The following is an 11991-nucleotide window of genomic DNA, read 5'->3' on the forward strand; positions in this document are numbered from 1 at the left end:
GAGTTAATTATTTGTTTCTAAATAATATTGACAGTGGAACGGTAATGCGAGTCGGACTCGCCCACTACTTACTAGATCTTGTTCAAACCAATTTTCGGTGGAAGTTTGCATAGTAATGTACATCATATATTTTTTTTAGTTTAATATTCTCTTATTTTAGAAGTTACAGGGGGGGGAGGGACACACATTTTACCACTTTGGAAGTGTCTCTCGCGCAAACTATACAGTTGAGAAAAAAATGATATTAGAAACCTCAATATCATTTTTGAACACCTAACCATAGATACCCCACACGTATGGGTTTGATTTTTTTTTGTTTCAGTTTTAAGTATGGGGAACCTCCAAAATTTATTGTTTTTTTTTCTATTTTTGTATGAAAGTCTTAATGCGGTTCACAGAATACAATCTACTTACCAAGTTTCAACTGTATAGTTCTTATAGTTTCGGAAAAAAGTGGCTGTGACATACGGACGGACAGACAGACAGACAGACAGACAGACAGACATGACGAATCCATAAGGGTTCCGTTTTTTTCTATTTGGCTACGGAACCCTAAAAATGTACCCAACAATTATGTTTGCCCTTATTCTTTTTCGGCTTTCTAGGGCTATCAAGTTTGCGCTTCATACGTACGTGCTCATCGAAGCGTTAATTGCCTACATAATGAACCAAACTAATCACAGACACATCTTATTCTCGGTTCTATCGCGATATAGTTTCATTGTTTTTACCTTAAATTCCGACGTTTCAGCTGAGTTTCACCAGTTGTGGTCACGGAAAACATGAAACTATATCGCGGTAGACCCGTTTGCGTAATTAAACATGTGTACAAAACGCGAGAGTTTAAAGTGTTATATTTTATTCTCGGGTCTGTGAAATACTATTTCTGGATAGGCATGCGTATTTCCATCATTACATTACCGCCCTTTCAGCTTCATCGCACATATCCATAAGTATACCTATATTATCCACAGCGAAACGAACCAGATGTGATTACCAATAACTATCGGTAACTACAGCCTACCGAGATTGATTTATCCGTATCAGAAAATACGTATTGATATTGTTTATTAGGGAGCAAACTCAATAACCCTCAACCATAGACTACTTACCCCATACAGAGTTCGCATCATGAAGGTTACTTAGGCTCACAGTATCCACCGCACATAAGCGCTTTCATATTTGTTTAGCGTTAGGTGGCCTAGCCAAGGTGACAATTAATCGCTTGCGCTTCGCCATCGAATCGCTTTGTGTCCCTCTGTCACACTTCCATATTAGTGTGACAGTGACAGTTGCCTTTCAATCGCTACGCGGAGCGTAAGCGATTGGCACGTTGGCTATGAGGTCAGTTGTTTTCATAACATATACGAGTGCAGCCCCTTTTTTTTTTTAACGCATTTTTTTTTGTTTAACATAGGCAAGCAACATTGACGTAATTAAATCCAGGATACAGCAGCAAAGTTGCTCATGTTGTAACCGTAAGTTGTGTTATAACTATCTAGTAAGCAAAATGATCACTGGCCTTCGCCTTCGGATCGCCTTCCGTCAGACTACTGACATTTTCTGTCCGTGAGTAGGGCCGGGCTAAATGGATGGGGCTTTCGGATAAAACATAATGCCTGAAAGGTAGTGTGTGTACGTTCATTGTATTAGTCTGCTTCGCTTAGCTTCAAACCGGGAATGATCACTAGGCTAACTAAATGGATTGACTGCGAACTGGAATATATGGTTGTATATTTGCATTAGGGTATATGTAATTTACTGCTCTCTTTTTTATGTCCTTCTATAAAGATTTTAGATTCCATAAACTCTCAATAATCCTTACACCCTAGCGGATTCTGCATCCCATGACACGCTCGGTGTACCCTTTACATTTAATTTAACTTGTCAAAGGGGCGTCTACGTGTTGGGTTCGGCTCCGCGCACGCCTCCCAAAGTTCCGGGACACCATTATGATTGTTGCGTGATGGGAAAGAGTATGGCTTAAGTTCATATAGGTACAGCCAAGGATTATCTTTAAACCTAGTTAAGACGGCAGACTAATTAAAACTTTCCCAAATAACACATAATAATCTTGGAGTTCACACTTACAACTTAACCTATACGGGCACACCTCGGTGTTAGAGACACCGACTCAGTAAACAAGAACTCGAATAATTCCGCAAACTTCCATAAAACGCAAACAGCAATATCGGAAGTTGGGGCGACAGTTGGGACCTACTTAAACTAAGGTCTGGACAGTGTTCGCTAAGCTCAATGAGCATTCTAACTTAGTTAAACCAGTATATAAATGTTATTGCGTAGTTTCTTTAGTCAGTAGACCACCGATAGTACCTATAAATTACATACCTTTAGTTTTTTGTTTGTGATTTATATCGTGTTTAAGTATTATTGTAGGTGTGCAATAATGAGTCTTGTTATGTTATGTAACAAACAATTATAACGAATGTTAAGATCACATTGTACTAGACGAATGTCTGACAAAGTCTTGACAAATTGTTTTGTGAATTAAGTGACTAACTGTAACAGAAACCAGACGGCCTACCACGAAACCCAAAAACCGAAGATTTTTGTGATCTACCTCTTTATCACTCGAATATGTAAGAGAGATAGAGAGGCAGATAAATACATTTCGATTTTCGATTTTCCTTTAGGCTCTCTGTTTAACCTAACCTAGAATTTCCGCAATAACTGTATAAGCCGAAGGGCATTTATACAGGTTGACCTGAGCCAGTTGCGTTACTAGTTGCTTTAGACTGAGTGACACCGCTGAACTAGTACCATTTTTAGTGCCCGTTAGGCCCGTCCTGAGATATACGTCAATGACCTGAGCATTTAGGTCGCTTATGGTTGGTAGGCGATGGGAATGACAACCTTGGTTAGGTTTGTGGGAGTTGACGGATGTCCGGTGGGACCGCGATTTGTTTTTACCTTCAAGTTGGACAAAGTTCTGGAAGAAGAATAAAGGATTTAATCCGAGTAATTGTTTTTCAACAAATTAGACGAACTGCTGGATGAAATTTGTTTTATAATGAAACCCTTTTTGTGTGCTTGGAAATATTAAATTAGTTATTTTAGTTATCGTGCGTCTCGCCCTCGCCAATACATGTACTGACAAGTACGAGCAAAATGCACTATAACTGAATGACATCAGTTATGTAGACGTGTAGTATACCTGGTTAGTAATGTAGTATTTTCATTAAACATAATTTAATTTGTGGGTCAGACGTCATTCTGATAGTACTTGGCTTAGTAATTGGCCTGAAAGACTTTAATAAAAATATGGATATGAATGTAATATAAAACTAAATATTCTTCTACTAAATAATTAAGCTTTACTTAACTTACGTACATATAAATAAAAAGGTAATAACTTTTATATTTTTTTATTGAAATACTTTTAAAATTTTTGAAAGTAACTTAAGAAATGGGTCCCTGCGGAAATAATTTATGCCAATTCCATTTTAATTATGTGAAATGAATGTAATGTGGGGCGTAATTTGACGAAGGCACCGTCAGTAGCATCCTCAGGGAGGGCTGATTACTGATTAGGCGCGTGTGCCGGGACGGGAAGTGGATTAAAAACGGAGATTTAAAATGAAATGTAAAAGGAATTTAATGAATTTTCTTTTTCTTTGAAGAATTTATATCTACAACATACTTACCTTGCAAATGCATTAACAAATTATTCTTGTTATGTAGGCTTTTTAATAAGTCTTAAATAAAAACCGATATTAAATAGGTATTTGTTTACACACCGAAAGTAAAATGTAGGTAAGTACTGCTTCACATATACATAAATCTTTCATTTATTTACTAATTAAACACTATAAAATATTGGCTGTAAAATATATCTATAACCCGGAAACCTTTTTTTAATCCGCTTTCGGCCGGTTTTTTGCCCGCCCGGATTAAAAAAGGTCTGTACGTATGCTTTTATTTGATCAGGTAGGTATCGTCTATTTTTGTAATATAAAAATAAATCATGTTCAGGGAGTTATGAACATTTGTACAGTCAGCATCAAAAGTAGCGGATGAGACTACAGCCTACAGACGACATTTTCTAACAGCTTAACATAAAGATATAATATGTTTCTGTAAGTGGAACAATTAGACTATAGGTAACAGATACTTTTGAGCGCGGACTTTTATATAGAGATATAATTCTATTTGGAAAAGTACGAGTATTCCAGGGTAGCAGATACTTTTGGCGCGTTGTTTCATCCGCTACTATTGCTGCTGACTGTACAAACTTATAGCGTTATATGCATGTCAAAGGCAGACATTTATCAGCACATATATACCCAAATGAATATAATAACATTAATAATTAATATGCGAATTAATTATGTTAATGCTCTTACGAATTATTACTGCAGGTAATTTCCAAGAACCTGAGCTTATTTTGTTTTGCCCATTTTGTTAAACATATTTGCTTTTATTACTTTCGTATGCTTTCACATTAAATGTAATGTAAATATTCTAAGTAAACTATTTTTTAAACAGAAAACCCATTTAAATACCTAGTAGTTGAATTAAATAAAGAAATAGAGTACTTACATGCAGCACAGGACGTAACAAAATACATCATGTATTTGGTTATTTTTACCTACGAGTAGGTATCAATATATGTGACGTCCCACGGGTAAAGGTACCTTATGGCCGTTGGCGCTTACGCTATTATTAACGCCGCTCCGCCGCCGCGCGCTATTATTATTGCGGCGCTATGCGACGTAAGCGCCAAGTGCCATAAGGTACCTTTTGCCGTGGAACGTCACATATTGCTACGCCCTAGAAAGTTTATCATTATTCATTTAATTTGAAGAACGTCTGTGCAGCGAATAAACAACTACGAGGGTTCAAAAATACGACGAAACGTGCCGAGAAAAGTTATGCACTGCCTTTTGCCCTTTGTCTCGTCTTGGCGGGGGCACGGCCGTTGTTTGATTATGTTTTTATAGATGAAATTAATACTGTGGAAATAAATTGATCAGAGGTTAGCGCTCACCATTAGTTTCCTAGCTATAATTAATTAGTTAAACCCTGATTTTCAATTAATTTCAACAGTGATAACGGGGTATGGTTATTACAATCGCGAATTCCGAAGGCTCAGTAAGGCACGGGCAGGACGCGCCTGCCCCGGACATATTAATTACGAACTGTCTAAACCACGGTTCACCTGCGCGCTTGACGTGTGATGCGATTTACTTAAATTGTACCGGCAAAATCGGCTAGAGATAATTGCGTCTGACCCTTTTTGTCTGTAATTGAGAGGAAAAGACATTTACAATTACAGATTGACCCAAAGTATGACAATTTGTTAAGAATATTTTTCATACTTAGGTACACGTTTTTTACATAATGTTATTAAATACTACAAGCATTCAACTATTACAAAACGTATTATCTTCAAAATATTGTCCTTTAGCTTTGATAAACGTTTGTTATAATTATCAATCACATCATATATGAAAGAAAACTCAATACCTAGTTCCCTTAAAAGTGGTCACTATTTTATGTTTCGAGATACCGAGAAACTCAGCTGCTCTTCACCTAACGCGTATGGTAACAACAAACAGTAACAACAACAACAACACAACAACAACAACAACAACACACATAACAAGAAACAACAACAAGAAACAGTATGATAACATCACTTGTTTGTTACAGGTATCAGTAATGGCCAGGATGATCCCCTCCCCCGACTGGTTCGTGGGGGTGGATAGCTTCGACCTCTGTGTGGACGGCAATTGGCTGGACAGCATTACGATAGAGGTATTAGAATTAGGGCTCATTTAGACGATGCGAGAACTCGCATGCGAGTTTCATTACATTGCGGGTTTTGATCGGTCGATTGAATTGGACGTAACCAACAGTCCGCAATGTAACTAAAATCGCATGCTAGTTCGTGCGCCGTCTAAATCAGCCTTAGAATTCTCTACTTACGTAAAAGTTCATCAGCAGGAGACGTCTACTGCTGGACATAAGCCGCGCTACTATCGCTAGTAAAATAGCGATCAAATTGAGAAGAGATTTTAAGTAAAACCTCATGTTAGTTACCACAATTTCTTCATTAATGGAACCGAATGGCTTCTGACTATTATTTCACGGCATTTCTAATGAAGATCAAGCTACTCGTACTTGACTTACTATTCATGCAAACTATGATGTAGGAGGGGAGACAACTAAATGCGTTAAGCGTTATGTTATAGGTTAAAGCATGCTTTGTGACAATTGTGACGCGCCTTAGCAGTAGATAGCCTACTGTGGGTCGATGATGATAATTATTGTGAGCCTATTGTGTCCCACTGCTGGACCTTTGTCCAGCCTACCCCCTCTACTTCCATTCATCCCGATTTTGAGCTACATCTGGCCAGTCTGTCAAAAAGGAGTCCAAGTTATCCCGCCATCGCTGATGGAGGGACAGGGCTGGTCATATCTGCCGCATGCCTAATGATGATAATATACTAGGTATTTATGCATATTGCTTAACATTTTTTTCCCTCAGGTGGACCCACTAGATGCCGGCACAGACAACGGGTTCACGTTCACAGCACCCAACTGGCCGACGGCTCCTCAAGGAGTCGCTTACCGCATCACCTCCAAGTACCCTTCGCATCCTGCTGGCTCCTTCTTCTACCCGCACCTGAGGAGACTGCCGCCTATAGCCACTTTCCAGTTCATAAAGGTATGGTTCGACTAAAAACCCACGCGTTCGCGACCATAAGCATTTACGTCCCACACCTCTCGCAAATGACCGGGGACTTATTGTACTCGTACTTAGAGATTACATTTCAAAGTATTTTTTCTGATATAAAGACGTTGCCGATTGCAAAAAATATTCCTAGAATTTAACAAAGTAGGTCAAGATTTCTAGGTAATCTATAGTCTATTTTTTAATTCGGTAGACTAAAATGACATTTCTTAGTATGAAATGACATTTTATGTTCATACTATGAACTGTCATTTCAGTCTACCGAATAAAAAAATAGACTTTAGTTATTACTTTTTTTGTGGTACTGGCACAGGAAATAGTTTGATGGCCTTAATCAGATCAGTAAAATTGTAATGAGAATGAATCAGTAACGAAATAGTTGAAAATTTACGTATGAAAACCTAGTTCTTTTGTGATATTTTTCCTTACATGAGCATGAAATGGCATGCGATGTTTATAGGTAAAATTTAAAATCTTAATTCCATTTTAGTTTACCTGAAGTGTGATTCCATTCATTCGTCATTTGTTTAATTTGTCCCTCTCTCAAGTATAATATAATCCTCCTATAATTTTATAATCCTCCTATAATTTATTAAATATCTGACATAAGGAATATGAGGGTTTATATCAATGCTGTAAGATCTGCGACGTTTCTCAAATGTCTGAGCGTAAGAAGACAAACGATAATAGTAACATCATTACGTAATAAGCAAAGAACATTCTCGTGTATCGCTTTCAAACGGTTAGCGTCTCAGCCTTATCCTTGCAGGTTTGTTCTCCTTCGCTCTAATGCGATTGCTGTGTTTAAAAAAAAAGTTAAAAAGGAATATTTAACTTGTTTAAAGAAATAACTCTATTAACAAACTATGTTAGTATTCTTTCACACATTACCTGTAGAGTAGATTTAAATTCGACTTATCCTCGATTTAGATATAGTTTTTTTTACGACAAAATATGACTTCTATTACGTTTCTTTGTTGATAATCCTGCAGAAAAGCTTAGTAACGACAATATAAGTATAATCCATATTCTCTGTGTGTAGTTTCACGTGACTCAAACAGCAACAGTTTGTTTTAAAATCCGAATCCCATTTGTTTTTATGAATAGTAGTGGAATTCCACATTGCGATATTAACGCTCAAAGCCACACTTATGGCATAAAAATGTTTCCTTGAGGTAATCTAAAATAATATCTTGCATACAGCAAAATTTGTTAAGCGTAAAGTATAACAAATATAAGATATTGAAACGGTATGGAGCGGATATGTCAGTGTCAGTCAAGTGTCAATAAGTGACGTTTCTTCAAAGAAATACGTCACTTTTGAATATGGCTTTTCGAATATGGCTGTGAGTATTGATAAGATATTAAATAAATCTGAATATAATCAAAAACGATGCTTTATCATTTAAATTATCTATACCTAGCAATGTGTTTTATAAATTCTAACAGTTCGCGGTATCTAGTGATTTTTAAAACACATTTGACTAACTTTAAAAACATATATGCTAAAAGATTTTTTCGTTAACACCCGGTTCCATTAGGAGTGGAGTTCCGCAGTACAGCTGACAACACATTAGCCCTGCGTAAGACAGATACAAATTGCGTAATTTGTAACGTTAAGTCTTCGCCTTACTCGTACCGATGGCTGCTACTGACGTACTGTTTCAAATTATACTACTGTTAACCTAATAACATTTGCTTTGTTTTTATTTTTAATTTTCTTTGGAGACAAAGGAGCTTTGGTCTCGTGAACAAACTGAATTGTTGAGAGTTAGATTACAGTCGGGTACTTGGCTCAGGTAATTTAACCTAAGTTCACTACAATTATGTGCGACACTCTTAAATTATATACAAAATTAGTAATTAGAAACTAGCACTTTCAGATTCAGATTTATATTTGAAGTAAAAGGGTTAATTACAGGTCTTAAAATTAGGTTTATAATTGTTCCAACTTGATCCGCTATATCAAGACAGCATGCAAATTTTAAAATTATTCTTAAAACTACAACATTCATATATTTACAAAAAAATTAATGGAAATATTTTTCTTACCACAGTGTGGTCTTTCTTCTCACGTTTAAATGCTAATTGTACATTTGTAAAAAAAAACAGTATTTTAGATGACAGTTTCTGCGGTTTCATAATGCATTAGAAATCTTTAAATTATAATTACCAAAAAATTACATGTTTGTACCTATAAAAAAAAACTCACCCTGAAAGCACATATTAAATTAAATACCTATAAATAAAGATCGGAGTATATCTTATCCCTCAAAGTCACACATAGAAAAACCAAAACTTACCAAAACATTCTTCCACAGCTTCGCGAATACGAGCTGTCAGAGGTGTTCCACCGCGACAGCGACGACCGCCGATACGACGTGATCCAGCTGGACAAGCTCAGCCACAACAGCATCGACGTTCTTGACGGGAACAGGGCGTTGTCCATAGCAGAGGAGGTGGAGAGGGAAGAACAGGCGCCTAGGATTTATTCCGAAGGCGCTATGACGACACCAGATGGAGCTTACTCCTATTATTTTCTGTAAGTTTGCTTCTTTGACAATTAAATAACAGCATTGAAGTCCTTCACGGAATCTCTACTGCTATTATTTCCTGTAAGTTCCTCTTTTGAGCTAAGGGACTAGCTTCAAAGTTGAGGCAACACCAATTGAACAAAAATCCTAAAATTGATAGAGACAGTGCTATGGCGGTAATTAGGACTGACTTTTCTTATTGGATAGCTCGTATGATGTATCAAAAACTTAGCAAACCAAACCAAAATAAGTAGGTAAATTGTGATCTTTTAGACATTTTTTGCTAAAGTTATAACATGTTACTTGTTATCAGGGTAAACACCACATCTAGTACAACGGAAGAGCCGCGCTCAGCCAACGAGTTGCCCACATCAGGCCCGACCGCCAGCGAGAGATCGGCGCTCCGCAGTCTAGCGCGCCGGTATCGGGCGCGGCGGCGGCGCAAGCTGCGCGCCGACAACGCCGACCCGGCTGAGCGGAGGAAGCGAAAAAGAGCTAGTAAGTAGAACGGAAGAGCCGCGTTCAGCGAACGAGTTGCGTATGTCAAGCCCGATCCCGATCGCCAGCGAGAGGTCAGCGCTCCGCAGTATAGCGCGCCCGGCTGAGCGGAGGAAGCGAAAAAGAGCTAGTAAGTACTCTTACCAGCGGGCTCAATGCTGATGCCAACCGCCATACTGTTGTTTTGACCAATGTATAGCGGTCGATTGTGCACGCTCGGAGCATTATTGGGCCTAGCTAAGAACCAATCATTTATAGAAAACGCAAAAAGAACCATAAATAATGACGTGACTTTTCGTCGCATCTTTCATCCTGATGCATTTGTACTTTTTGATTGGCGTTTGTCAATAAACGACAGTTATCTTGACTATGGCCCCGGTTCTCGATAGAACATTATATAGGACTAAATCTCATGGGATATATTCGTTATTGTCAGCGGGAAAAAAATAGAGATGCAAGGATTTATGCTTGCACTCTGTATTATATCTATATGAAAAGTACTTAATTTAACTTTACAAATTGGAAAACAAATAAGTATTTAAAAAATCTTGAGCAACATAATTTATTTCGCTTTAATTAGATAAAAAGTAACTATGCAGTTCTAAAGTTTTTTTAAGTTTTGCAGACCAAATTAATCAAACCAGACTTTATTTCGACAAGGTTCATTTGAATTGTTACCTACAACATAAAAAAAATGGACACAGTACCTGCTTAAAATAAAACAACTTTACAATCCCTGCCAATTGGCGGTCTACCTCTCATCGACCGCAACGCTCAGACTGGCTTAACGCGAGCAAAAATGGGAAGACACGAGTTAGAATTACGAAACCTTTTTTGTTCAGGCTTTACAGTTTAAACTTATATTATTAGCTGTGGGCTATCTCAAATTTCGATGATGTTTAAAAATATATTAACCTATGTTTATTTTTTTATATCTTTACCGCAATTGCAAAATGCTTATACTAAGCTCCTAAAATTATGAATAAAAAAAAAATACTTATACACATTATATTCATAATTAAAGTTTATTAATAAGTTTATTAAATAAACAACCAATGTTCACATACAGTATAAATTTTATACTGTATGTGAACATTGGTTGTTAAGAATTAAAAAAGGACGATTACTGTTCAAAGTTGGTTTGAAAATGTATCCACAGTCCACACTCACGACAAATTGGAATAGTTTCTGTAGTACATAAATCATTCTGTTCATGGTATAGAACATAGTGTAGGTAACCAATAAAATAACTATGCATACGCGAGCAGACACTGACACGTGTTCCAGCAGTGTTAACACGACTGTCGGCAATCGTAACAAATTGTTGCGTATTTTAACACCGTTCACCAAATGCTACTCAGTTGCCATCTATTTGCGAAACAAATGTAGTCCAATTGTATATGGACATTTTAGTATCAATTGATATGTCAATTCCACTTAAATCGCCAGGCCTATTGATTTCACGAATTGATTGTGATTCCTATATGTACTTACTTCTAGTATTATAGAGGTAATTCTGTAAACGTTATTTGATATTGGTGGTTAGCCATCCAATACAACTAGGTACCTTTTTTACCTCCTAAATCAAAAAGTACCTTACACACTTATTACTGAATCGCGATTAGAAAGGGATTGAGATAGCTGTCAATCCATATTGATTTTGACGTAAGTGTATGGAAATCTGTTATTTCTAATCCCTTTCTGATCGCGGCATGATAATACGTATCTAGAACTCTATAAATTGCTTCAAATATGTATGTTTCCATCCAGAGCTGCTGGACTGCCGGTTGTCGGACTGGGGCGAGTGGAGCACTTGCCGCACGGACGGCGGCTGCGTGGGCTCGGCGCACCGCACGCGCCGCGTCCTGCGGCGCCAGCGCCCCGGCGGCGCGCCCTGCCCGCCGACCGCGCAGTCCCGGTGGTGCTTCACCAACTGCACTAACACCGAGGACTGGCGGAACAATCTCACGTAATTCCGTTTGTTTTGGAGATCATCTATTAATTTATATGTGATCGGCGTCTATTGATTGTAACGGTCCGTGGTAGATTTTTTTAGAGACGACCTATGGATGTAACTTAACCCGTGGAGCGCCCTAACAAGACACGTGTGCTAGTAACTAGTATAGGAGTTCCATACTACGGTAATTTTGGGGCGCTCCAGGGGTTAAATTACAGCGTGCATTAACTCAACAGTCGCACGTATAGAATGCGGTTTGTTATAGAATAACATGAATATATCTT

General features: G+C 37.7%; 1 protein-coding gene across 1 annotated transcript in view; it reads left to right on the forward strand.

Moving 5' to 3' along the window:
- The window catches only part of LOC134651376 (spondin-2), a 50838-nt gene extending 39083 nt beyond the window's left edge, over positions 1 to 11755 (forward strand). The window contains exons 4-8 of the mRNA XM_063506464.1: positions 5674 to 5778; positions 6512 to 6691; positions 9040 to 9260; positions 9566 to 9750; positions 11521 to 11755. Coding sequence (XP_063362534.1) covers positions 5674 to 5778; positions 6512 to 6691; positions 9040 to 9260; positions 9566 to 9750; positions 11521 to 11723 — 894 coding nt within the window. The 3' untranslated portion in view covers positions 11724 to 11755. The remainder of the gene's footprint in view (positions 1 to 5673; positions 5779 to 6511; positions 6692 to 9039; positions 9261 to 9565; positions 9751 to 11520) is intronic.
- Positions 11756 to 11991: the final 236 nt, after the last annotated feature.

This window comes from Cydia amplana, chromosome 10, assembly GCF_948474715.1.
Source record: "Cydia amplana chromosome 10, ilCydAmpl1.1, whole genome shotgun sequence".
Lineage (NCBI taxonomy): Eukaryota > Metazoa > Arthropoda > Insecta > Lepidoptera > Tortricidae > Cydia > Cydia amplana.